Genomic DNA, 27866 nt, shown 5'->3' with positions numbered 1-27866 from the left:
CTGGCTTAATATAGTCGTTGACAGTATACCAGGGGCTGACGAACGCCACACTAGTCTACCCACCTATACCAGAGGAGAACAACCCAACGATATATATGCCAAAGGGCAGCTTGAATGAAATAACGACACATATCCACAATCACCCAACATCAACATCCATATCTGTCCATTCTCACTCCCAAATTCCCAATTCTCACAACAGCCAACTTCCCCCGCCATCGTCCCCCATCCCGGAGAAACTCCCCACACTCCCCCTTCCCCCGGCGCTTCTCCGCATTATTTACACCCTACCCTAGCTAGCTGCTCACTCTTTAGGATGATCTACCCCATCTACGGCCCCGGCGCCACCACCGCTCGGCTAAACGCCACGCGCCGGTTTAGCCCTACCCTTGTCCGGGCACTAACGGCAACCCGGTAATGATCATGGTATCGTACCTTGCTTGATCGCTTGCGTGCAGAATCTCAGGGCACATCGCCAATAGCCTAAAAAGTTTAGATTGAATGCGGGGAAACCATAAAAGGCAGAAAACGCCCTCGCTCTCGGGGGGTCGGGGGAATGGTGGGGGGGAGGGGTGCTCGGGTTAATTGGCGAGGAGGACCTGAAGAGGAATGAGATTGCCCGAGTGACGTGATGTTGGGTTGATGGGAGTAGGAATGAGAGCGACATCGATGGAGAGTATCTAGGGTTGAAGCCTGGTATCCTTCTATATGGGTAGAGAGGAGGAGGGGGAGGTGGCCCGGTTGAGGAATTGTATAAATACCTCGATACCAATCGAAAATGAGGAACCCACACCGACCTGTCATCCCACAATATCTTTCAACGGTACTAATGGCGTCCTTCAAGCCCACCGCCCTTCTCGCAGCGGGGATCCTCCTCACCCTCACCTCCGCCCTCGATGTCGACCGCACCCTGACCCCTCCCATGGGCTGGAACTCGTACAACCACTACTCTTGTTATGCCACCGAGGCCGTCATCAAAGCTAATGCCGATGCCCTCGTATCCCTCGGTCTCGCCGACGTCGGCTACAACTATGTTGTCCCCGACTGCGGGTGGAGCGCAAAGGAGCGTACTGCGGATGGGAAGATTACCTGGAATGAAACGTTCTATCCCAGCGGATATCCGGCGCTCATTGAGTATGTGCACAACCTGGGACTCAAATTTGGCATCTACTCGGGGGCGGGGACTTGGCAGTGTCATCCAGAGGCCGGGAATGGGTACCATATCCAGGCGAGTTTAGGTAGGTTTTAACCCGTTTCTCCCCAGGATAGATGGTGATGGTGCTAATCCCATGGTATAGGACACGAGCAAAGTGATGCGGAAACTTTTGCGGCGTGGGGCGGTGATTATCTGAAATAGTAATTATTGGTCCCCCTGATGTAGCATTTGTTGTTGAAACGATCATTGACATCCCATAGCGATAACTGCTGGGCCGACGGCGTCAACAACGTCGTTTACTTCCCCAACGAGGACCCCTCGACACGCTTCAAGACCATGGCCAATGCCCTCGCTACAGTCTCCCGCGATATCGTCTACGCCATCTGCCAGTGGGGTATTGGCGACGACCTCCCGGAGTGGGCGGGGCCGATTGGAAACTCATGGCGCATGTCAAACGATATCAACAACAACTGGATCAGCATTTTCCGTATCACAAACCAGGTCGTTCCGCTTTCAAAGTACACCTCCCCGGGGCACTACAACGACATGGACATGCTCATGGTTGGTAACGGTGTGCTCACCGAGGAGGAGGCGAAGACGCATTTCACCATCTGGTGTGTGGAGAAGTCGCTGTTGATGATTGGCGCGGGGCTGGAGGCAAATCTATTGGACCCTGTGGCGCTTAAGATCCTGAGCAACAAGGAGCTGGTAGCCATCAACCAAGACTCGCTCGGCCAGGCGGCGAAGCTCATGCGGAGGTTCACGCTGGAGCAGTATGATGTATGGGCTGGGAACCTTTCCGATGCCCGTACAGTGCTCATGGTCATAAACTGGGCGCCCGTGGCAAAGACTGTGACCATCAACCTTGCAGACGCGGGCATCTCGAGCGCCGTGAAGGCGAGGGATGTCTGGGCCGCCAGTGATCTTGGTGCCCTCGACGGCGTGTACAGCGCCTCTCTTGCTGGCCATGGCGTCAAGCTGTTGGTTCTGGAACAGACAACACCGGCGGGCACATATGTCAACCCCAAGTACACATCTTCCAAGTAAGTCCAATTTACCCGCAAAACGATCATTGACCCCCAACCCTGCTAACCAATGATCACCAGCACAACAACCGCATTCGCAAACGTCTACGCCCTCACCAGCAGCACCTACAACATCGCCGTCACCAGCTCCGCCACCTCCACCGCTGCCCGCACGATCACCGTCATCGCCGGCAACACCCGCCGCACCGTCAGCGTCACCGGCACAACCTACACAATCCCGGCCTTCCCCCTCCCCGCCGGCCAAAACACCCTCCGCATCCAAGACTCCACCGGCACTATTAGGACCATCAAGACCACCCTCGCCACCGCGTCCGTCTACTACTCCGCCCAGACCGCAACCCTCGCCGGCGGAGCATCGCTCAACAAGTGCGCAGACGCCGACGGCTGCAAGCCCACAAACTACAAAGTCGGCAACCTCGCCGTTGGGTCGACCATGACCTTCAGCGGCGTCTCCGGCGGCACGGTGGCCGGCTCCAAGTGGGTGTGGTTCGACTACATCAACTACGACCTCGCATTCGACCGTGCCTGGGACGGCAGCGGCACGAATGTCAGGAACGCGACGTTTGCGGTCAATGGCGGGACGCCAAAGATGTGGAGTTTCCCGATCTCGGGGGGTGACTGGCAGGATACGGGGAGGATGGGGGTGCTGCTAGATGGCTTTGTGGCCGGGAGTGGGAATACGCTGGTTGTGGGGGCGCCGGGGTGGGAGTATGCGCCGGATGTGGTTGGGTTGGAGGTGTTGGCGTAGATGGGATATAGTTGAAAAGAAAATAGGTGTATATAGGTAGGGAGAATCAAGTGGGGGCTTGTATGTAAAAGATCCAAATGATGTTTATTTACAGAATTATGAAAAATCTCTAGTCTAGAGAAAGCGATACTTTGTGCTTATGAAGCGATATATAACGTCCCCATCTCTCGGCGAATCTTCAGGAACTATACCCAATGAATATATAGGAAGGAGCAACTGGGAGTAACCTGAGACCTGACTCTTTCAAGAACTGACGATTATACCATAAACCGTCGAGATCGACCAAAGCGAGGAGAGGTAGAGGGGGTTGATGGAAAGTTCTGGGGTCTTGGTCCGATATTGTCATAGCTGTAAGGCTGGATATATATACAATTAATGAGTTAAACAAAAAAAAATAAAACCGCCGAGCCCAGATATGCTGACACTCTTTCGATAAATGCCAAGAGGCGGCTAGAGCCAATAAGCTTGGGGTTTTTGTTGATCTCTTGCCCGATTCAGTTGTGACTTTCGGTCTCACTTGAGGAGTGTCACCATCGACTTATGTAGTATAACCATACCGGGGAAGGTGCTTGATCAATCGGTAAATATCAGCAGCTCTTTATTTTTCCACTACTATGTAAGGCTATGAGGAGGTCAAGGCATATAGATTGATAAAAAGCTGAGCGCGATATTCAAATTACACTCCTATAAGGTCCAGCGAATATATCGAGGAAAGAGTAACATATATACCTACATGGCCAGCCCAAGTGTATTGCTGAGTCTGATATACAAAAAGAGAACATAGATCTAGAAAGAACGCTAGAATAAAAAAAGCCCGAATCGCACAACGTAAGGCCAGCAGCGAAATACAAAATAACCTAACCAAAATAATAAAATAACACCTGAGAATACAATTTGTAACAAAAGGAAAATGAGAGAACCCAAAGCATATTTCAACCGAACAAACTCTTGATCATGCTGCCCAATCCTTTCCGAGACTTTTTCGAGGACGCGGAGCCAACCGACGATGACATGCCTGCCTGCGAGTTGACCGATGACCACCCAGAGGCCACTGACACACTGGAGCTGGCTTTAAGATTAGAGTACGGCGCGATTGCTCGTGATTTGTATCTATCGAATCCCGGGCTGTCTATCTGGCGAATAGAAGGAGGCGGGCTCAGGAGAATAGGATCACTAGAGTACGGCTGGTCGAGTGGATGGTATCCAACGAATCTCGGGCTGTCTATCTGGCGAATAGGAGGAGGGGGCATTGCGGTGTTTCCGGTTTCCAGTCTCTCGAGAATGTAGGTAACTATTTCACTGTGCCCTTTCTCCCCAGCGAGAGAAAGGGCTGTGGCCCCTGTGATGATCGTTGACATGATATTTGCTCCTTTAGCAATAAGATGCTGGACTGCCTTTAGTTCTCCATTTTCCGCGACGAAATGGAGAGCATTATAATTCGAGTTATCTCTTTCATCTATTCCGAAACCTTGTGACAGGTAAAAGTCAATCATGGGGATATGCCCCCTCGCAGCCGCCACCATTAAACAGTTCTGCCCGGTGTTGGTCACACATCGGATGTCTGCACCTTTCTCGAGTAGAAGCAGGACGGCGCTGACGTTTCCCGATAGAGTTGCAAAGTAGAGGGGTGATCGGTTATCATTTGACGGCTCCATCATATCCACGCCTTGTTCCAGAACATACATAATTATGGGGAGATCCCCGCTCTCTGCTGCCCTATGCAGTGAGGTATATCCATCATCTGTCCGGTCGCGGATATTTGCTTCTTTCTGCAGCAGATACCTCACCAGCTCAACGTTCTTTGACGCGCAAGCAAAATACAATGGCGTACGTCCATCCGGCGTCATTTCGTTCACATGTCCGCCATTTTGCAAAAGGTAGACGGCGCTGGGGAGATGTCCGACTTGAGCTACCCTTTGCAGAGCCGTGATTCCCTGGAGGTGATCACGATGCGAGACATCTGCTCCCTTATTCACCAAGAATTTGACGATGTCTTCGTTATTTGATAATACCGCGAAGTCCAATGCCGCTCTGCCATCAACCGACTCTTCCATCACATCGAAACCCAGTTGTATAAGATAGTCGGCCACGGCGATATGTGCTCTCTCAACCGCTGTATGCAAAGCACTAAATCCCTGTGCCGTGCGGTGCTTCATATCCGCTCCATTCTTGAGTAAGAACATAACACACTCCAGGTTTCCCGAGATACCAGCAAAGTAGAGGGGATCACGGCCATCCAATGACATCTCATTCACACTGGCACCATGGGCAAGAAGAAACTCCATGGTGGCGAGATGTCCTTCCTCGGCCGCTGTGTGCAAAGGAGTGATCCCCTCTTCGTTACCTTGACTGACAGGTGCACCTCTTTCCACTAGGAACTGGACAAGCGCGAGATGGTTTCCAAGGGCTGCAAAAATGAGTGCCGTTCTCCCTTGGTAATCTAGTGAGTTGAGATCGGCTCCTCTATCGAGCATGCTCCGAACAAGCGCGAAGTTACCATTGGCTGCTACTACGATCATTGCGTCTTCTTTCGGTCCTACAGTTGACCTATTAGCCGGTACATCACAAGCAGAAAACATCACAGAGACGAGCCATACTTTACCTTTCCGTGTGGGTTTAGCGATTGCAATCGCCTGCGGTTGTTTTGGTAGCGCTTTCACCTGAATGGGTTTAAAGTTGGATGGTAATTTTGATTTATGTGTACTAAGGAAGGTGTCATACGGGTCGAGCACGGTTTTATCCTCGTCCTCCTCCTCATCTTGTATAACTGGTACCAGGGGGCCCGTCTTGGCTGGAAACGAGTTGACTCTACTACTCCGACGACTCGGGAGCATGGTCCAGACGGTGTCATCTCCTGAGTCGACTGAAATCCAAGAATGCTGCCTTGCTTGTTCCGCAGTAACTCTGTCCGCTGGGAGTGGCATCAACAAACTAGCCATGAATTCGACAGCCAAAGGTGAGACGTTCTGGAGGTTTCTGGGAGGGAATGTGACACGACTCTCAACATAGTCGATAAGCCCTCTTGGTTCGGGGAACGGAGGCTCCTTCGTGAGCATAGCGTAAACCATGCAGCCCAGGGACCAGACATCGACAGCTGTTGTATAGGTGCTGGTATCGCTCTGCAAGATCCCCCAGATCTCGGGTGCCATGTACTTTTGACTGCCGGTGAATGTGCGTCCTTCGATTATGCCGTCAAAATGCTTCGAGACTCCAAAATCAACAACCTTGACTGTGAGTGGCATCCACCTTGCAATAAGAATGTTCCCTGGCTTTAGATCCCTGTGGCAGAGGTTATTTTGGTGCATGATCTCCAGTCCCTCGAGCACCTGGACCGTCACAGACTTCGCATCGCTCTCTGTCAGCTCCTCTTCTTTCATGAGAGAGCCGAGATCCCCGCACTGGAGGAACTCCATTGCTAGGTAGATGTTGAGACTGTCTTCAAACCACCCCGCGAGCTGGACAAAATGTTGTGGTACTGGAAGAGGAAAAGAGCAAGAAGTCAGCCACCAGTGTAAGTAAAACTGGAGCGCATAGCAGCAGACGGGACATGTGATCTTTACCGAGCTAAGTTTCATCAAGACACCTATTTCGTTTGATTTTGCCAGCGACTTCCTGATCTGCTTGACAGCTCGAACAGCACCGGTCTCGCGACACCTTTCCCTATAGACCGTACCGAACCCACCTTCCCCGAGCTGATGGAGCCTCTCCCATGTCTCCACCCTACTGGGGCTAGCGACAATTGTGTGCTTGAAGTTTCCATCGAGGAACTCGGTAGGGAGCTTGTACTTGTCGAACCGCGTAAAGGTAGCCATTCCGTCCCAAGGATTGAAGGATGCGCTATAGCTACTTGTATAGAGCTAGAGGGGTTATGAATTACGATGGTGTCTACCTATGCTGAGGCTGAAGTTTGAACCGTGTGATGGTATATTAATCTGATCGGAGAATTGAATTAGCGCCCAATCATAAATGCTTATCGGCAATTTCGTGTAAAATCTCGGCGTGGCACAAAAGTGGAGTTGATTTCCATAGCGTTTTTACGGGAGCAATCTTCCCTGGACCCTGAGCCCTGCTACCCTGTGGAGTTTGCTCGCGCTCGCCAAAACGCAGATCCCTAGTACGGGTATGAGCCTAATCCAACCACAACCCTCAATATTACTACAACACAGGCCAACCGGGCAATATGAGACAATCTTCATAAGTACATACACGTGGTTCCGACCGGAGCTGTCCTGTAAGGGTCCTTGGTAGGTTATCCCGTTAACTTTACCATCAGCGCGGTTGTTGGAATCATGCGATCACTTGATCAGATCAATATTCCAAACTTGGGCGATAGTCGGACTAGTGTTCTTCTCGTGTGGATTGAGTGAGTATCGGTGAGCCAAGACCTAACATTTGATGAGGTCGAAGTACTCGTAATTTCATAGCGTTTCCGAACACGACCAATATTGCATGACATGCAAAAGGTGGATTTAGCGCTTTTTATATTGTAAGCAATAGCAGTCGTGTTCGGAAACGTCATTTACCAAATTGAGTGGGGTACAGAATGTGATTTCGATACGTCGTACTTACAATGCACGTTTCTGATCTCTAAAACCCGCACAGGTCATACATGACAAGTCATTTTAAAGATTTTATAAGAGGCAGCCCATAGAACCTCCGCTCAGTCCTCTCCACCGATCCTATGCACTCCCTTATTCTTTTATCGCACCAAAACCTTCCATCAGATCAAGAGGTGAGTTTGACAGTTCGCAAATATTTTCATAATGACTGACTGAGCCTTTAGCGGGTCAACCATACCAACATGTCCGAAGTTACGCCTGCTACATCAAATGAAATCGTTGAGATGTTACGATCAATCATGCTTGCCACCTCCCAGCTCCTTTCACCCGCCGAACGCGATAGGATCACACCCGAGGAGTCAGCTCTCGCGCTCTCCATATTAAAGACAACAGCCGATACCACGTGGAGATGCGCGGAGACGGAGAGACTGAGGATGGAAACACTAAAGCTAAAGGCTGAGACAGAGAAGGAGATTGCCCAGAAGGAAAAACTGGTGGTGGAGGTTGAAAGGGTGAATGCTGAGACAGCGATTCTCCGACTACGCATATCTTAGAATAGACGCATGGAAGCTATAAATCTGTCGCTGCATATTTGGTATCTATAGTACATAACCAGATCCAATGTTCGGATTAGATGAGATCGACAGGGTATTAATTAGAGCAAGTTTATATGTTGCAGGCGAGTTCTTAAACGTCTGCAATAAATACACAGTACTTGATGAACTGGTTTCTAGTCATGAGTGTTCCACTCAAGTAGTGGAGCTTTGTAGTCCAAGCTTGCTCACACAGGCTATTAACCGGATCCTGCGAGGGATTCGAAGAGATTTTCTTCCCCAGAAGGGTAAGGCGCTTGAACTTGCGATGATCAACGTTGATTCTCTATATATATATGTTATTTGGGACCAAGTGCACGGTTTGCGGTAGTAGGCCAAGGTTCCTGACATTGAACGGATTGATAACCCTGCCCAGAGCTATCAAGCAAATTTTCTAGGCCAGGGTAGGCCGACCGGAGCGTAGAGCCCATGGCCCAGTCTTCCATCGAAGCCGCTGAGTGTTGTTCTGACGTCGTGATTAACGCTTCCCAGTCGCCAACGTCTTTTGTTTGATCAACAGGACAGAGTTGACGACTGCAGCCGGGGGCCTATCGTAATATCCCAGGCTACAGAGCAAAATAGTGTTTTTCGGTTTAATTCTAGAAGAGGAGATGATTTTAATCTAGACGTTAACACTTGTAAACGGCTTTCTTATATCATTTTTACTGTTTTGACTATGGTAATTGAATTAAAACCCTAACCCTAGATCTGCCTACACAGACCAAAACATGTCATTAAATTGGCATTGGATGGCTTCTCGTACGTGTCCGGAGAACAGATAGTTCTGACCATAGGGATAGGTGTTGTGTTTATTAGCTCGTGGGTACTATTTACAACAACGTTCTTTCGACATAAAATCAACTTCTAATATGAACGAGTGCATTCTACAAATACTTCTGAATCATCTTCGGCCTCTCACACTCTCCGACTGCACAAAAATAGGAGACGCACTCCAGTCTTAAGAGCCTGAATACAGGGAAGACCAAGCCCCGTGAGTACCAGCGGGTACCCCTGGAGTCCCAAGCACTCTAACACCCCAGCTTCGCTGTCTTCCATTATTTGCGGACGTTGCTGGTGGTGGGATAGAAAGTTCAAAGGGTCTGTTGCCTTGTAAAACATGGTATTCACTGCTGGTCTCCGAGGGGAGTTCCTGGGTATGTGGCATTTGTGGACATACTGGTGTCGGTTCAAAATCTCCTCGCAGGGCTTCACCTCGTAAACGCATTGAATCGTATACCGTTAACCCACCCTCGGAAGATATTGCTGACTTTATTTCAGTTCTATCCTCCTGTATAGCGATATCTAACGGGGTACGCCATTCTGAATCGAAGGGGTTGACATTGATACTCTTGTGGTTCAGAAGCATATGCACTATTTTAACCTCTCCCCCATCCCACTGCCGCATGCAAGGGGGTGCTGAAGTCGGTATCGCGCGGTTGATTTACAAGTATGTCAGGGCTTTGAAGTAGCAGTTCAACTACCTTGTCATCACCGCGTTCAGACGCAATATATAACGGTGTGCTACCATGGCTCCAACACCTATTTACATCAGCCTCCTCCCTACGAAGGAGTGATTCAACAATCAGATGGTGACCGTTATAAGCTGCAATATATAATGGTGATGCAATTTCACGATCGCTGCACATGTTCGCAGAAACATCTTCTCTGTCCAAGAGGAGTCGCAGGGCGTCTTCATTACCATAAAAGGCGGCCATTTTCAAGATACGGGGCGGAACTGTTGGGCACTTTTCTAACAATTCCATGGAGATTTCCAGTAGTCCAAATCGGCAGGCTACGTCAAGTGGTGTGATTTCATCAGCATCTGGAAGCGTCCACCCACATTCCTTCGACTTTAACGGAATTGCGTATGTCCTCGGGACAAACGTGTGGAATTCTGGTCCAGGTATAAGGAGTGTGCGCTGTAGATGTACACATGCGGACCTGCTTTCACTAGTAGTTTGATTAAAGTGATCTAACCAGTGCTCCACGCAATAGCGCATAAACCGCTCGGAAGGTTCTTTCACCAAGAGGATAAACAGATATTCAAAGCAACATCTGTGAAGAATGCCATGATCTCCTGATCGATTAAGAGGAATATCCTCTCCCATATAAGGAAAATCCAACTCGTCCTGACCCCTGGCAAGAAACTCTTTCGCCGAAAGGTCGTCGAGATTCAGGGCCCAGCCCGCTGTAGATCCATAACTTGTTGTGCTTCGTACTTTCAAAGTAGTAGCGGAAGGAGTTAAACGATCAAGTGCAAACATATTTTCGGCGAGATTGGAGAGGTTTACCCAAAGAAAGTCCTTGGACCGGCGACAGTTGTGCATTTCAAGACCATGAAGTAATTCCACCACAGAGAGTGTTCGAAATACAAATATGACCCATCTCAGGACGCGGGGTGCCCTTCTCTGGTTATTCCTTTTTAATGCTGCGCCGCCATCCAAGTTCTTGTCGTATACTGCGTGTGGATCCGGGAAAAATGTGTTTACGATACACTCTTGATAAGCTTGGTTCGCATCAGGCGATAGACGTGCGGCGTCCAGCTTCAAACGAGAAAACATCCCATTGCAATCTCTCTCTAGCCTTTCGGCCACCATCCGTTGACGATTTATATCGCTAATCCTTGCTGAAGTAAGAGCCTCTGCGACCTTTTTGATATCTTCAGCTATATCCAATGTAGTTATATCATACTCCGAAATTATGTGGGTACTGGACCCCAGATCATGACGCTTGGAAGGGCGACCGAGGGCGGAGGAATCCCAATTTCGTTTCGGCTACAAAGGAGAATCCTTGTTGACGTTGATTTAGTTATACTAAGGAGAGTGCCAAGAAAATTCCTTCTGGACGTTTTTGCGAATACTCGGCCTGTGAGATCGTTATCAAGGCACTTATCAAGCCCGTCAATGACAAGATCACAAGTTCCACCGGCCTCAAGAACCTTAGCAAAGAGTTCCCAACTAACTAGCTCTACCGGTAGCCCTGCGCGTGTAGCCTTAGACTGGAACTTATAGCTAGCCTCGAAGGCCGCCTCACATCGGGTAGCCAATTGGTGTATCAATGACTGTACGATAGATGATGTTTGACGTTTACGAATATCCGCATGCGTACAGAAGAGATATGCAGTGGGATAGATAGAGTTTGTCTCTAAATAGTTTATAATGCTCGCCGAAAGAACTGTCTTGCCTGTCCCAGGCCCACCACGCAACCAAAGAAAACGAGACATAGCCATGGAGTCATCATCATCATATTGAGAAAACCAGTCAAGGAATAACTCGTTAGATTTGAACCAGGTGCAAGTGTCTGGGTATCTCTCGTGCGTAGCTGCCTCGTACTCATAAGCTGTAGAGATTTCCCCGATCCAGTCCAGGTGCTCCCTTCGCTCCAGTTCTTTAGGCTGTTAGTTCAACGCTGGTCCTGCGCTACAGTATTTCCAAGGGTTAGTGACTCACCACCGATACCTTGCCACACCTCCCGACCTTGTTCTAATATTCGGCGAGCACTATTTTCTTTCCTTTGCTTCTCGATCTCGTCCACTATTATATTTGGTTAGCCAGGCGGGAATGAACACCAGGGAGAGAACTTTACTTTCGCAATTACCAATTAGGGCGCCCAACCAAGGGCCAACCCCACCATCCTCACGATAGACAGCCCTCAATCCAACTGCATCATAAAGCTCCTCAATATCCGATCCCAGACTCTGCATAATCATCGCGAGCTCCAGATCCCCCCCCCCCCGGCCCCCAAATACCACCTGATTTCAGAGTCTTGGCTCTGGGCCACCCGGGCCTTATATGCAAAGTTCTGAGGTGACAACAACTTAAAGAAGTGAGGAGCGTACAAATCCATATCGATTGCGTCTTATCGAGGAGCGTACAAGCCCACGTCCTATCTAGTGGGTCTATGTTGTCGTGAGAATGTTGATAGTCACCCCACTTCTGTAAAAGCACTATTTCCGCCTTAAACATGCTAAAGATCCACTGTGGAAGTTCTTTAAAGCATTCAGCGCTGTTGATATCCCGCTCCAATTTTACCAAACAAGAATGATACATAGATTAGATTTCATTGTCGTAACTCGGGATGGAAACTGGTTTGGCCATGTGGGCAGATTAGACTATGTCGGCAAGGGTTACCGCTGTCTGTCTTAAGGAGTGGATAGGTGTTATGAAACTAGGGAGAAGAAACCGTTTCCTTTGGGTGAGAGGCGGATCAAAAGAGGTTGGTATTGCGTCCAGCTAGGTCATAAGCTGACCAGATATTTGATAGTCTCGTAGCTATTATATATAGTTGGTGTTTGCTGGCTCCTCGCATCTTGAGGGTGTGGTACGTTATGAGTGGATCCAGTCAAAAGGTCGGTACCGGTGTGACGGCGATGGTGACCGACAGGATTTAGTAAATGGGGTTACACTACATACGCACAGTCGGAGCTGTTGGCGTTGCAACCCCAAACATCCAATGGTTTGGGGAGCTAAATCATATTAGCCTCATCAACCCAGATAGACGGTTTCCCTGCAGCTGGCCATTCGGGCACCCCCTTCACTCGGACAGTTAACGTAGAAAAGAGAAGATCAACGTTTTAAGTGGCTTCTGTACTAGGGTTTAGCGAAAAGTGATCAGAATCTGATAAGACAAATACACGTATTCACCGCAGCATTCACTTATCAGATTCTGATCACTTACCCTCAACACCCGGTACCTCTTCTTCACCAATCATCATTGACTGTCCGAGTGAGGGGATGTCCGAGTGACTAGGGAAGTCGTCTACGTCTACTACGTATGTACTGCATTAGACGCTTGCCCATTTGATTGGCTGAGAGGTGCAGGGGTGGGTTTAGTAAGCACGACATACCAAAGTTAGGAGCGGGCTGACACTGGCCGCATGCCCGGCATTATATTAATTTAGTATGAGGTTGCCAATTACATGTACATGATCTTGGAGTTGGAAAGCAAGAAGGGGTCATTTCTTTATATACTCGACTGAGGGCATCAAATTTCGCTGGAAACCGTAACCGCGAGAACTGATATTGCAAGTTTAAATGGGTCACTACGGGAGGAGCTGGCCAAGTACTGGATCATGGAGCTAGCCATGGTCAACTGCGAGAGCTGTCAATGGAACTGGGGAGGGCGACTGGGAAAGCTGGCCACCTCTGAGAGCTAGCCTACTATGCTGGAGATGACTAAGGGATAGATTAACTACTGGAGGTGGCCAAACACTCACTATGTGCACTGGAGGTGGAAAGTACTACATCTAGGCAGGAGAGATTTTCAGGTGGGAGGAGACTTCGCGGTCGCGAGGTGGGCCACTACTAGTAACATGTATTTGATAGGGCCTGTTCGGCAACGGTATAAATTACAGGGTTTGAAAACTCGGTTTCAACGGCCTTTTTGTTAGGCATTCACCCTTGGAAACTCTGTTTTTTCTTGTTGCCGAACGGGCCCTTATTAAGAAGGGACACCATCGCTGGTTGGCAGCACAACTGGCCTAGCCCATCCGCTCATGAAATATCACTCGTCATGTTAGATACATAATTACATATAACGAGTGATCAGTGATGACTGACGCTTAGCTATATTGACCAATTGATAATTCATTAGCTTAGCTATATTCTGCGCAAGGGCGTGGGGGTCGCTGGCTACTGATCATTATTAATTCATCTAGTATACAGCTCGCTATATGTCACACATACCAGAAAATGCTTACTGTTCCCCGTGCGTAATATACTCCAAGACAAGCTTTAATCTTCGGAACTGCGCTCGGGTTATAGAAAATAACTATATAAGGTTACTATACGCTCGTTTATTTACTATCCCATGAGGTCCTAGTCACTATAGAACCTCTAATTCATCAAATGAGAAACGGCTAGCTAGACTCGAGCTCTACACCGAGAAGGTTTAGCTCAATCTACAACCCCCGTAGAATAGGACACAACAGTGCTGATGTCAGATCAACACTGTCACTGCCAGGTCTGGGCAAACTATATTCCGAATGTGTGTATGGGTAGAAGAAACCTTGGGTTAAGGGAAACGGGGGTATTTGTTAGGACAAGGATTATGCGTTAATATATCTACATTTCAGATATGAGAGTTAGTAGTAATCCGCTACTATAGTACCCAACGGTCCTTATTCGTTGCAGGTCAAATTGGAAATAGTTATTCGTTCTTGTGTCATGGATGGGAAAATTACATGTGCTTGTGGAGAGTCGGCGTTAATGTTTTCAGTTATCAAAAGTCCGAACAGACATGCACCGGGTGTACGTGTACATTAAATTATCGCAAGCTTTGCTATATGTTTTCCCATCAACCCCCAAATCATCTGCCCGATTGAAACCTATATTGGACAACCCTTCTCATAATATTGCTGGAAACCCTGTATTCAATTGATCTATAGTCTTGTTTTCGAATTTATTCCTACTTATATACGAATATTGACCAGCATCGCGAGGGCCTCTGCAGATATCGGTATTTTCGAAGCAATGGAGGAATTCTGGACCTTTTATTACTGTAGAGTTTTTGGAAGCGAATATTTAGCATATCCCCTCATGGTAGTATAACACTGCACAACTAGATCCCACATAACGTTCCTTGGCCCTCGTCCTCCCTCCTCACTCCCCCGCTCAATCTCAATCTCACTCCGGTTTCTTCGCAACAACATGGAAGCTATTCCCACAGCCAAAGATTAGCAAACTCTCATCCGGACCTCATCCCCATGGAAGCCCAAAGCCAAACTCACAAATTTATATACGAATGAATCTTCCTATTTCTGATATCCTCGATGGCGCCCGCAATCAGTTTCAGCACCTCTTCATTCTTCATGCCCAACACCCTCGTGAACAGCGCCAGCGAGTATGCCTCAAACCCGGTCTCGCAGCAGATCTGGAGATACTGTCCGACCTTCTTCAGACCCGGATTCTTCGGCCAGCCGCCGAGGGGCTGCTTTTTGACATGGAGCTAAACATATCATTAGCAGATATGGCTAGCTGTGGGGATAAGCGGGGGTACGTGCCTGGACATCCACAAACCCAGCCTCCTCAACCATCTTCTTCATGGCCCGCCCCACATGCTGCGGTAATCCCCCAATCTCAAGCGCTTCGCCGTATAGGCGCATTATTATCGCTAAGGAAGAACCCTCAGGAATACTGTTATCGTCGGATTGGATCCCGGCCTCGAGCTCGGCGACGTCAATGTAGCCGCCCGGGCGGGTGTGTTTGTACATTTCTTCAAGATAGTTAGGCCACGATTTAATTGACTGCATTAGGTTGCGCGAGTGGATAAGGTCGAAATGGTCGACGGGAAAGGTCCAAGGCATTTCGGCATCATCGACTTCAAAAGTACAGTTCGGGGGTACCCTTTTGGTCATATGATGTTAGTTAAAGTTGAATGCGAGGGGATATTGTGGTGTACCATTTTGGTTGTATGGGACTCAAATCGATGCCGACCACTTTGGTAGAGGTGTATAAACTATTGTCATCGTACTAATTTAGTATCGGATTGATGGGTTCGGCGGACAGTCTTTAATCATACTCTGCCATCTCGATAGCCCAGATCCCAGTACCAGTTCCCACGTCCAAGATGTTCTGCGGGTTTTTTTCGATAGGTGCAAGGTGAAGCTTACCACCTAGGAGAAGACCGAATATGTGGTGGTGCATATCAAGCCTAATATATTAAGTATCTCAGAGAAAGAAAGAAATTAATCAAGAGTGTTTATGTGTAATTACCGATCTTGTTCGGTCTGTATTCTTAGTAAGTGATGTGAAGCTATAATTCATCCCGGGGGAGAATGGAAAATGCATACCTCATCATTCGGTAACATATATGAGCCCTCTTTGTATCTGTGATATCTCCTACCATTTTCGTAGATATAGTCTATGATGGAGGATTTCAGACTTGTCGTGTCGGTCATTCTATAGAAATTCGTTAGGCTGGTCTTGCAAAACAATTATGGGGGTACGAAAAGCATACAAAGAATCACCATAGTCTGAGTCGGATTGATTTGCCTAGGGTGTAAATGATCAGTCTACAGCGTTACTAAGCCCAGTAATTGGTAACATCAAAACACCCGATAAGCGCGGAGAGAGATTCCCTCGCGAAACTGAGGAATACAACATACATAGTCTTCATCAACAACCAATTCAGGTCCAGAGTTCGAAGCTTGAGCCATCTTTTTGAGGGGTGGTATCAGGATTTTAGTTGGAAATGTTTCGTTTCAGGTGTGAGATACGTATGAATCTCTTAGAAGAAGGGGGAAGTGGTCGCTTTATATTACATATGTCCTTACTTCTGCTGGAAATCCCGGGAACAAAGCCGGTACCCGTTCTGTCGGGACCCGCGGAAATAATTGGTCGCACGTGGGATATTGCTTTGTCTCAGATGCGTAAATCAAGATAAACTAATCAATCTGCGCGGAGTGAGACAGTTTTCATGGACGGGGTGACATGTATTAGATACCCGTAGCCTATATTCCTAGTTCTGCGTCTAGGTTCACATCAGCGCAGTCCAGGAAGCAAGGGGGTCCGCAACGTAAACATTTCCGGGAATCTCTTTACCCACCCAGAGCTCTAAGAATCTACCACACATAAGCTCGCATTCCAGGATAGGTGCCAAATGCAGGTTTCAGTGCACGGGCACTACGCGCATCTTGGCCTTTAAGCATCCCTATTCCGGAAATCCCTATTACCGGTAGACCAAGAATGGCTTGTGTAAATAACTAGTTTTTGTTGCATGAGCTCCGAAATACGTTCTCTTAATTAATATGAAAGAAGGAATTCTGCTCGCTTGGCGCCCTCTGCTTCGTTCGGGGCGGGTCAGAGTGTGTATAAAGTCAACTCGCGAGAGATACATACTCATTTATCCCAGTTGTTGGGGAAGATACATGTATGTACTAGAATGAGGTATCTCCTGGGATCACGCTTTGGTTGCCTTGAAGTGCTTCATAGACACATCCGGAAACTATTAGAGTATATACAGCACCGGGATTAGTCATTAATATGCTAATATGCATGAGGGAAATACCAGGGTAGTACTCACTACATGTAGTATTCATGTGGATGCATGTACTTAGTGAGCAGATATGGCCAGTATTCGTGTGAAATTAATAATATCTATGAGCTGAAAGGTTTATTCTTACCGAACAATGCCGGGTTTGATTGATTCCAATGCAATGAGCGACCAGCGTATACGTATGTATGCTCGACTGCCCACTCACCCCGCGGTAGTACGTACACTTGTACTCTATATCAAATACGAATTTTCATGTGTGCAGGTAGCGGTAGGAAGTGCTCTCGATTATGTGGAATGTGCATGTGGATAAGTCTCCCCACGCACATACGACCCATCGTAACGGTACGATGACAAGGGCATGATTGGCTGTCCAGTCGGGTCCTCGGGACTGAGGAAAAAGTCACCGAGGCCAGGCATTTCAGGACCTAGCCATGATGGACCCGTGGCCCAAGCTTCCCTCGGGATCGGCCGAATACTGGCAGCACAAGCCCCAGCTGGCGATGTGAATTCCGACTGCATGTCCAGACCGCCTACCTGATCGGTGCTTATGCAGACATTTATCGATTAGGTATCTAAGCGCGAGCGAAATAGCCGGGCCCGGGCATCCTGGTCAGGCAAAAAATAATCGGCCACCCTCTCGTTCTGCGGTTAATCGGCCGCCACCAGCGGAACGGACGTAGAGCAGGCGCCCGTAGATATCTGTTTCGAAGAGTGAGCTGCCATCTATCGGTTCGAGTGACATCAATTAAAGGCTGACGTATCATCCACGACTGCTGTTGCAGCAGAGATCTCTTCTATATGCTCAATACGGGACTCTCCTCATGGATAGGTAGCGGAATGGATTCGTTTAAGAAGATGGGTGGATTGGTCTAGGGGCTTAGAGGACATGAGAGTACTGACGGCAGAGAATACGCATACGTACACACATGGAGCGGTGGAGCGTGTAGCCCCCTTAGTCCTCTATGCGATTCGACGGACCTATCATAAAGCATACGTTACATATGTCAATACATCCTATCACACGTCCTCGAGACGCACAAGTACAAGCTGTAGCAAACTGGGAACTTGATACTCCGATGCTTTATACATCTCTAAGGCACTCTGATTAGTAATCCTCTAGAGTGATCAGTTATCTTTTCCCGGCCGCTGCGTGTTTGCTCCAATTTAATCTGCTCAATTGATATATGTGATTGGCAGGGGCGGGTAGCTGTCAATCACTTTATCCCGCGAAGACCAGACCTGATATTGACCCACTTAGTTTAGGAAGACCTCTGCTGGTAGTAGGTCTAGTCTTCCAAACGGGGATCTAGCGGGGGGTCAAAAATAAGGTTCATGGGTTAGGGTTAGGCACTTAGCAAGTATCCAATATCAAGCCGTGTTCTTGTATCGCTCCTCTACACCTTCTGCACCCCTCTACCACCACCCCCCCCCCCACCCCCCCAATCTCCCTCCTCCATCAACATCATCATCCTTCAACCACCGTAGCCAACCACCCCGATCATCTCCACCATGCCCCCAAACGCGAGCCAACCAGCGCAGAGAGTCGAAGAAGACCAACGCATAGTGACCCGCAAATTCTCTGTGAAGGACCTCAAGGTATGCACACCCTACGACGAACCAATCTACTAGCGATTCCGGAAATGTTATCGATCATGTGACCCACCACTCTCACAAACTCCTCAGCTTTACACCAATACGGCGGTCACATGATCAATAAAAATTTCCGGCATTGCCAGTAGATCGTGTGGAGTTGGACATCGCTGGCTAACGTCATTAGATTCCCGAGTCCTGGGCAGCAGCAGAAGTGCAGGCTGCTATCGATATCTGGATCCTGTTCTTCCCGGGGAGGCGCCCTTCCCAGGTTACTGAAGAGGAGAAAAATGTGTTCATGGAGAGTGGCATTGGCTTACATGGACATGAAGAGCTCGAAGAGATACCTTCCGGCCTCACAGAGGATCTTTATCTCCTCGCTAAGCGTACATACCTCCGCTACTTGAAGATCGAGGCGCCCGATTCGCTCGTTGAGCAGATTTACGGCAAGAGCCTAAAGTTGAAAAACCCGCGTGGCTTTACAACCATCAAGAAGAGGATGATGGCCTTAATGTCTTCGATTAAATCTAACACCATATTGAAGTTCTATGCCCATGTGAAGGAAGCCATGGAGAAGGGAGGAGAAGTTATCCGGACAAGCAGGGATGATGCTACTATTCGTCAATTCTTTGCGGCGATATTCTCCATGAAGGACGTCATGGGCATCTTCTCTTGGGCGGATTCTATCATTGATATTGAGAAGTCGAGGAATAGAGTGAAGAACTTCATGTACGGTAATAATCTCCCTTCCCACTATCCTCCTACCTCCAAAACAACTAACTGATGCATCAGGGGTTTACATCAACATGTGCACGATCATTAAGCACCACCTTGACGATCCATTCTGTCCACAATACGATCGTCATGCTGTCCTCTCCTTCTGGGACCGTATTGGCCAAGCAAAGGCGTGGAGTGACATCGATCTGAGCCATTTTGCCCTACGCCCAAGAGACCTCAAAAGGAAAAGGATTAAGCAAGGTGGGGGGAAAGATTGCAAGAAGAATAAACCCGGAACTCATGCCGAATGGGAGTTGCCGGACGTGGAGGAGGGCAAGAAGGAGGACAGAAAGGCGATTAAAACGAACGTCAAAAAGGAGGTCAATGATGAATTGAATTGATTTGAGACTATCTATACTCGCTAATTAAAAGGTCGGAGGTCGTTGCTACTAAATCTCTACACACAGTTCCGACCTTTTAATGTACAGATCTATAGAGGCGATGTAATCGTACATACGAATAAACGTGCCCTGTAGCTTTTGAATAAAAGGATGTGCTAAATATAATAGATAGACAGTTCGAAGTACGTCCAATAAGGCGCATTCTTCCGGAACACAGCATATACGGCTTAATGCGTGAGCACGTGGATCCCTTTATATGCCAGCGGAAAACAACGTTCACGGCTTCTAGAATACCAATGATAGGCCCAAAGTAGCGATCAATAATCTAGAAACACAGTGAAACCAGTTCACGTTCAGCTCCTCTCACTAAATCGACAAGAAGCCCAAAGAAAGGTGCGAGTGATATTCTATGACGCACTCCCGCATACCGATCCCCTTTAACAAAGCACGACCCGAAGTTTGCTTGTCCATCGTGCTAGAAGAGCATGCTTAATTGAACTGGGCCTTGCCCCCATTGCTTTCTATTCCGCCCACTGTTGGTTTCCGCATCTCACGTATATATGCGCGCGCCTCACTCTTTGTGAACATTCCCGCTAAGTCTTTCATTGTCAATCAGTTCGATGCTTCGTATATCCGGTTTACTACATGTACTGCCTCATAGCCAATTCTGGATGTGCGTGGAATGATACAGCCATGGTCTATGACAGATCCAAAGATTCTTTAAATACCAACTTTCGCCTCCCTTCCCCAGATAGCAAGCTACTCCTCACAAGTAACGGAACTACATATACCAAGCACCTCCCACTATGGATCGTCTATCCATAAGCCCAAAAAGCAGCGCCGCAACAATGCCCACCAAATCCACTCCCACCAGCGACGCCCCCTCTCCAGATCCCGCTGCCACCGCTCTGCCACCCAGCCCTACCACAATCTCAACCACAACCACCCCCGCTGCCGCTACCTTACCACCCAGCCCCACCATCACCACAACCGCCCCCGCCGCCCCCTCCACCACCACCATGAGCAGCCCAGTGCCCGCCGCCACAACACGCAGAGCCCGCGCCGCCAGCATCAATGCAAACGTCGCCCTTGCCAGCCGCTACGACAGCATCCACACGGGACCCTACCGCGCAACGTATGTGGCCGCTTATAAGCACGGCTTTACGCATGCGATCTCCGCGGTAATAGTTGCGCTCGATATGATGGACGAGGATGAGACGCGCGGGCCCTGGGAGACGATTAATGCGGCGAAGGAGGCGGTGGGGCGTTTAGAGCCGAGGGAGGATGTAACTGGGGAGGCGGTGGAGGAGGATGAGGGGCCGGAGTAGGGCTGTGTTTGGTGAGGATAGATCCAGTGAGACTAAGATATGTGTGCAGTGGTGTAGCTGCTGGTGTCGAGTGTTGTCTTTGGTTCCTCGGGGTCGTTACTACACTAGCTAGATAGAAGGCAATATCATGAAGTAACAAGCGATTGCCACACACCCCCAATTTCTCTTGACCCCAACCCCCGCTGCCGAAACGAGCTGTAGACCGCGGTTAATCACAAGCTCTCACTCGACGAGTGATCAGGTGACCGGGTGACCGAGTGACCGAGTGACCGAGTGACCGAGTGACCGAGTGACCGGCTGTGAATGAGGACGGCTGATGATGATGAAGGCACGAATGTGCACGGGTCTCCATCTCTCTACTGTAACGTAACTGATGCATACACATCGCACTCGTCTCGGCTTGCAAACGCATGTGTAGCAAGTCCCTGAGCGTCGACGTCATGGAGCGGATCGCCGTTCGGGTCCGAGCGCGCTGTGGTGGGAGTCGTTAGTATTGACGTCATTTGTGTTATACCGCAAGAGTTGGAGCTGTGCACCCGACCCGGGTGTTGGATAAGATCATAGTAAGGATTTACGACCCTTCGAACAAGAGTTGATTCTTTTTACGAATGTACCAGGGCCTTCTCTAACGCCGGGGCTCAACACTCCAAATCTTGTGGTATCATGTGCTGGTGGGTGTTATTGATTGGGGTATATGGCATCATGCTATAGCTATTATCGCTTCATGATCATCTGGCGAAAAATGGTGCTCACCCCGAAAAAGCAGATGTTTGTGTTGCTTTACTAACAGGTCCCGTTATCTCTCTTACGAGTGTGGTCAGATAATAGGGCAGCACCGCCAGACGATAGGATACGCAACGAATCAAATAAATCAGTCAAATCTCGACTTGTGGCTACCACCACCACATATTAAGGCCTCCAACAAGTTGGTTTGGGCTGAAAAAAAACCTCACCTATCGGCATGTGAGCCGAGAATCGATATTAGTGAAGAATAGATCACAATCAGGACTCATTTGCTGCGTGTGTTGGGCTGGATATAAACCCATCATCTCCCGCATGAACTATACCCGTACCCGCACCCAGCAAATAACCTCGCAATACTCCGCACGACCTACCTCTCAACTTCTTCTCTTCACCCGTATCCTCGCCCACCAAACTACCCCATCATCTACCGCACAAACTCCTTCCATCACCCACATCCTCGACCGCCAAACATGCATGACACAATCCCCACCTCCAGCACTCCCACCGAGGACATTTCTCCCCTCAGCGAGAAGTATATCACCTACGTCGAGTGCCTGGCATGGAAAGAGGGCTACTGCGAAGCCATGTCCGAGATGATTGACCTGTTGCAAGTTGAAAGGGCCAAGCTAGATGATATGAAAGATCGGGTGTCTACATTCATCCGCGAGGGATTGAGGGAAGGGGACGATCTCAATGAAATGGTGGGGGTGGTGTCCCGTGTGCTTGAGACTGAACGGCACATTGAAAATGTTAGGAAGATTGTAGCGGAGGTTTTGCGGAGGGGTATGGAGTAGATATTGATTGAAAGGATACGCCGGGGCGGAAGAGATCGAGATTTGGAAGAGGGTTGAAGTCTTTCTCGCGATGCGGTATTTATTATTTTAGCTCTGTCTGCTGTGTATGATGTATTGCTATGTTCTCCAAGTCTCATCAGCAGAGTAAATACACAATTTAAAATCAAAACCATGTTTCAAAACTGGAGTTAAAGTTTGGGTGATAACGAGTTATGACATGAGTGCCTAGAACACAACGGAGATAGGTGTTCCCGGTGCATAGAGAGATATAGATAACAGCCGGGGGAGCCTATCACAAATACTACTACATTCTCTCTCACTTGCAAGTAGCCTATTACACATCCAACAAATTAGTCTGAGCTAAACAAACTTCACATACCCGCATCCACATATATGAGCCAGAAGTCGATATATGTGCAATCATAATCAGGACTTTTAAATTTTCTCACACTTTCAGGGTATGGTCTTTGTGATCTCTCTATCGGAGGTTTTGCTCAGATGCAGGATATAGCAGTGATGATGATTGGATTAAGGAGGTGCCGCAGCGTAACTCTATAGGCTCTACGAAACTAACAAATGCGTATATAGCCGAGTCCAGCGACGTAACCGCTGCAACCTGTTAAAACGAAACACATATCCGAATACCCTGCACCACAACTTGAGTGTTGGGCTTGATATATAAAACCAACACCCCCCACACTACCTATCTCCAACACCCTCTCCCTCCCTATTATATCCCCCGCCAAATAGCCCCACAACACAATGCCCCACTTGCACAACGACGGCTTCCGCAGAGCCATGTACGACATGGTGCAGGTCCTGCTCACGGAGTCAGGGGAGGTGGGCGAACTGATTCGCCGGCTGTCTAGCTTCGATAAAGAGAGGGAGGGGATTTCAATGATGTGGATATGGTGGCTTATGTTTCCGGTTATAATCGGGCCCTTGATAGTATTGTTTGTAAGATGGTAGCGGAGTCTATGCGGTGGGAGAGGTAGACTTTGATGAAGGGGACGTGCCGGGGCCGAGTAGGAGCAGTTGGGATGGGATGGGTGGCCAAGTTGGATTTTTGAAGAATGGGGTTTCTTGCTGGTGTTTGGTGCTCATCGGTGGTGTCTTTGTCTTTTCCGGCTGTGTGTGGCACTTTTTAAAGCTCTGTTTGTAGGCCTTATCCCGGTACTCTCCGAGTCAGCGGAGCAAATACACATTATTTTGGTCTCTTTAAGTTATTGCCAACATCGTGATCTGACGGAGTCGTATGATTGGTACCACTTTGTGACATCTCACATTCCGCAAAGATCCACACACAAACAAGCAGCCGTTTTCCAATAACCTGGTGCAAGCTTCGGTGTACCGGCGCTGAAAGGACAGAGTGACCACTGAGCTCTATTCCGGCTGAAATGCGTGAAAAAAACCATCGACTGATACCTGTTGATGCTCCACTTCACCTCCAGATATCACGATCCCAATCTAGGACTCTTGTTGTCATTTGAAAGACTTCCCCGCTCTGGGAGAGGATATAGTGAGAAAAAGTTGCTATATTGGCCGCTCTCAATCAAAGATAAAAATGTAAATTCAATTCGACATCTGAACAGTATTCTAATCCCTAGTACGGTGATGCTTACAATGCTAGGAAAGGGACAGAGACAAACGGAACATATAAACTAAGGCCACCCGCTCTGGATTGCCATTCCTTTTACAGCGCCGTGACACATACCGTCTTAGTGACATTGTAGAACCTCCACAAGCCCCGAAACATGTATCAGGTAAAGAGAAAAAACAAGGACAAAAACAAAAGAGTTCGGTATCCAGGATTCCCGCATGGTCACCCACTGCAGTACTAACTGGACGATACGTTGTTTGGGTATGGCAGAGCGGACGGGATGCCCCATTCTCAACGTTCTATGACCGAACACGTGATTCCTGCGCACTTTTTCAGTTTCGAACGGGTGAGTGGTCATGACCGGATGCTGGCCGAGTGATTTTACATGATGCAATTACTCAACGATTGATTGATCTTGTTAATTAATTTGCAAGTACTCAACGAATCAATGCCTTAGACCCTTTATTCTTGGTCCTATTGGGCTCTGTTTGGATTTCCGTAATCGTGCTTCCGGAATGAGTCTTTCTTTGAGGAAGGATCGAATCATGCGTCGCCACTCACTGGCGGAACCAGACATTCAAAGTCCGTAATGTCAGATTGGTTTATGATCGTATTGGTGAATATGAAAACCTACCGGAAGTCCTATATATTACTACATAGCAGCCTGCACGTTTATCGATTTGGCAGTTACGCCGTAGCCTACTCCGAGAATGGTTGAGGCCCGGCCACCAAAGGGCAAACACTTTTTTTGCATAGAGAAAGCTTTAAACATCGAGGGTGTTTTAAGGAACGGTTTGAGAACTGACGTGTTGGCATGTCTATTAGAGTTTTATCGTTACAACGCACATTGGAGTCATAGTGTCTGTCAGTGACACTTGTCTCAAGTTGTCTCGAGCTTTCGTCTTGAGCTCTTAGGGCTTAAAAGCTCAGCTATACCACACAATGATTTGGCTCGAGTGTTGTCCAGTGCTCGATCTGTGTAGGCTCGTCGGTCACCTTAGCACATCCAAGTGTTAAAAGATCATTTGCCCCCAGGTTTCTAGCGGGACTGTTGCTTAACGCCGTTTCCTATCCAAACTTGTTCCGTCCAAACTGTCCCTTTGCGCTCCAAAAACCAAACCTACCCAAACTAAGCACAAAAAGAAAACCAAAGAGTTCGGTATTCAGGATTCCCACATGGTCACCCACTGCAGTACTGACTGAACGATACGATGTTTGTGTATGGCAGAGCGGACGGGATGCCCAATTTTCATCGTTCTATGACCGAACACGTGGCTTTTGTGCGCTTTTTCGTTTTTCAAACGGGTGAGATTTCATGATTTCGACCGAGTGATCTCGCGTGATTTCGGCCGTTGTCGTTGTCGTACACTGTGGTAGCGCTTGCCGCCGCCTACATGTAGCCACATGATAGTTTGAGCTCTGATATGTGATAGGGCTTAGGGTTCGAACTGCTACTATGGGTTCGCCTCCAGGAACTACTAGCGGGTGCGGTCACAAACCGTCACCCGCACGCACCCACAGTCCTTAACATATTTTCCTACCTGTGCCCGCCTACCTGTACTGCCCGCCTAGAGTATAAAAGGGTATATAGTAATAAAAGCAAACAAGTTTGTACGCGACAACCACAGATAGGGCACACACTCACGCTGGGACGCTTAGCGTATCAGAGGGGCAATATTGAAGTCTTTGTCAACAGAGCTCACTCTATTACACCTCCTGTATGCGCCTCGAAGTCGGCGTCTTCGTCTGGCCTGACTGTGGAAAGACTAAACCTTACCCGTACCTGATTTAGGCCTGAGTGGGCTGTATATCCGTATGTACATGTATCGCTGGTGCAGGGATTGTTCGGGGGCTTTTCCGGATTTCAATCCTCTTATAACGCTTTTTAACACTTATTTCATCCTTAAAACATGTGAATATCACACTCCCGAGGTTCATAAAGCAGATACCAGCAGCATCCGACAAGCCACTATGGCCGAGTGGTCTAAGGCGGCGCACTTAAGTTCTCTGGGACTGATCTGCGTTATCGAAAGATGCGTGCGTTCGAACCGCACTGGTGGCATTACTTTTTCTTCCTGCACTGTCTGGGTGGCTTACGCGTACAGCAAGCGGGAAGGCAGGACGACCCGACACGCGCGGGCCCTCAGCGGGGTTCTGCAGGTCGATGTCAGTTCGGCGTCTGCAGATCAGATCTGATCTGGTTATGTATGCGGGATGCATTGCTCGGACGCGACGGGATCACGCAACGTCACTCGTTATTGGTTCTCGGTGACGCGATGCATGCCGCTACTTGCAGTGTTGGCAGCCATCATATGAAAAGGGGTGCTTTGTCGCTGCATTGCGCTCTACCCCATTCAAGCCTCTACCCGGAAAAGAAATCAGTACATAGTGGATGATGGTATAAGACGAGTGACACTCCATGATACAAACACAATCGCACGTGAAGGTCGGAGTTATTAATGGAATGTTTATTGCATGTCCTGGTACTGGTAGTCACAAATGCAGTATTCTACGATGGACACTCAACAAAGCCAGGCAGCGGCGTTATGATGCCCCTGGTTTCGGGAATGAAATTGTCAGTTTCCGTTTCCGTTCTAAACACACCTCCACCCACAGGCCTGCAAGATCGTGGTGTTCACAGTCTAGCTTGACTACATGTAGACGTGTCACCATCATATTTACCTACAAGTATGTAGAGATACTCCGATCCTGTCACACCAATGACATGTGGAGGACAAGTGGCTACTAGTAGGTAAGTGTATTAACCGATTTTAGACGGTCACCCCTTAACACAACGATCATCTCACCTCTTTCATCCTGCAACCTCTTTCGACCTCCATCCCTACAGATTTGACAGTTCATCGGTTGGTTGATCGATCATGATTGCCCACTCTTGATTGGACGAACTCTGCTTAGTAAGCGTGACTTTCTCGTCAGGGCAATCCACAAGGGTGCACCCATACTAGCGATGTTTGGGATTTCCCCAGGGGCCAAAGCGATCGATTGGTCCTTGTTCTTAAGCTTATTTTTGTGCAGAAAACGGGGGTAAGCTGCATTTGTGGGGAGGGAGGGGGTGAAAAGGAAACCGCGTTTTCTGGATCTATTGACGAGGCGTTTGCATGGAGGACTGATTGGTGGGTGCTATGGAGATTTTATTCTATTCGTCACGCTTGGCGAACGACCTCTTCTTCTGCAGCTACCTGCTACCAGGCCTTTGGGTTGCGAAAAAACGAAACAAATTAAATTCAGGCTGAAGTTGGACTGGCCACCCAAGACGGCAATGGCCTAGAACACTGCTGATTGCGCTACATAGATCGGAATGATCGTTATTCCGATTATCACGCACCAGCAGATGTGATGTTTGCGCAGCGAGTAATAAATACATGCAGAACAACCGTTGTGTTCGACCCCCCAATCCCTACCCACCCACATACCCGTGAGTGATGTCGGTACTTGTGATCTGCTGAAGGAGGATGGATGGGGGGGGTGGATGATAGGTTGTGTGCCTGTTACTCCGTACTCCACATACCGGCTGACTCACTCGCACCACCCTCCTCGCACCCTGATCCGGGCCAGAGCTCACACACACCCGCTCA

At 48.6% G+C, this 27866-nt stretch overlaps 8 protein-coding genes across 8 annotated transcripts; 5 read left to right on the top strand and 3 right to left on the bottom strand.

The window, feature by feature from the left end:
* Positions 1–829: 829 nt before the first annotated feature.
* H6S33_004893 (uncharacterized protein) lies at positions 830–2950 on the top strand (the record flags this gene model as incomplete). The annotated part of the gene is made up of 4 exons (XM_044836262.1): positions 830–1238; positions 1299–1332; positions 1417–2199; positions 2263–2950. 4 exons carry the CDS (start codon positions 830–832, stop codon positions 2948–2950), a joined length of 1914 nt encoding a protein of 637 aa, XP_044690866.1.
* Positions 2951–3882: 932 nt separating this feature from the next.
* On the bottom strand, positions 3883–6762 carry H6S33_004892 (uncharacterized protein; the record flags this gene model as incomplete). Its single annotated transcript, XM_044836261.1, has 4 exons — positions 3883–5486; positions 5553–6320; positions 6395–6425; positions 6511–6762. The coding sequence occupies 4 exons, from the start codon at positions 6760–6762 to the stop codon at positions 3883–3885; spliced, it is 2655 nt and encodes an 884-aa protein (XP_044690865.1).
* Positions 6763–7751: 989 nt separating this feature from the next.
* On the top strand, positions 7752–8063 carry H6S33_004891 (uncharacterized protein; the record flags this gene model as incomplete). Its single annotated transcript, XM_044836260.1, has 1 exon — positions 7752–8063. One exon carries the CDS (start codon positions 7752–7754, stop codon positions 8061–8063), a length of 312 nt encoding a protein of 103 aa, XP_044690864.1.
* A 1415-nt stretch (positions 8064–9478) lies between these two features.
* Positions 9479–11805, bottom strand: H6S33_004890 (uncharacterized protein; the record flags this gene model as incomplete). Its single annotated transcript, XM_044836259.1, has 4 exons — positions 9479–10876; positions 10963–11489; positions 11552–11635; positions 11688–11805. 4 exons carry the CDS (start codon positions 11803–11805, stop codon positions 9479–9481), a joined length of 2127 nt encoding a protein of 708 aa, XP_044690863.1.
* A 2920-nt stretch (positions 11806–14725) lies between these two features.
* Positions 14726–16257, bottom strand: H6S33_004889 (uncharacterized protein; the record flags this gene model as incomplete). The annotated part of the gene is made up of 9 exons (XM_044836258.1): positions 14726–14756; positions 14830–15047; positions 15103–15445; positions 15501–15557; positions 15621–15752; positions 15815–15828; positions 15892–16000; positions 16059–16093; positions 16207–16257. The coding sequence occupies 9 exons, from the start codon at positions 16255–16257 to the stop codon at positions 14726–14728; spliced, it is 990 nt and encodes a 329-aa protein (XP_044690862.1).
* A 2348-nt stretch (positions 16258–18605) lies between these two features.
* On the top strand, positions 18606–19804 carry H6S33_004888 (uncharacterized protein; the record flags this gene model as incomplete). Its single annotated transcript, XM_044836257.1, has 3 exons — positions 18606–18692; positions 18874–19420; positions 19479–19804. 3 exons carry the CDS (start codon positions 18606–18608, stop codon positions 19802–19804), a joined length of 960 nt encoding a protein of 319 aa, XP_044690861.1.
* Positions 19805–20652: 848 nt separating this feature from the next.
* H6S33_004887 (uncharacterized protein) lies at positions 20653–21132 on the top strand (the record flags this gene model as incomplete). Its single annotated transcript, XM_044836256.1, has 1 exon — positions 20653–21132. One exon carries the CDS (start codon positions 20653–20655, stop codon positions 21130–21132), a length of 480 nt encoding a protein of 159 aa, XP_044690860.1.
* A 1214-nt stretch (positions 21133–22346) lies between these two features.
* Positions 22347–22670, top strand: H6S33_004886 (uncharacterized protein; the record flags this gene model as incomplete). The annotated part of the gene is made up of 1 exon (XM_044836255.1): positions 22347–22670. One exon carries the CDS (start codon positions 22347–22349, stop codon positions 22668–22670), a length of 324 nt encoding a protein of 107 aa, XP_044690859.1.
* Positions 22671–27866: the final 5196 nt, after the last annotated feature.

The sequence above is a fragment of the Morchella sextelata genome (assembly GCF_020137385.1).
Source record: "Morchella sextelata strain SCLS chromosome Unknown scls_18, whole genome shotgun sequence".
In the NCBI taxonomy this organism is placed as follows: domain Eukaryota; kingdom Fungi; phylum Ascomycota; class Pezizomycetes; order Pezizales; family Morchellaceae; genus Morchella; species Morchella sextelata.
Note: the sequence above shows the minus strand (reverse complement) of the source record. Positions and strands in the feature narration are given on the sequence as shown.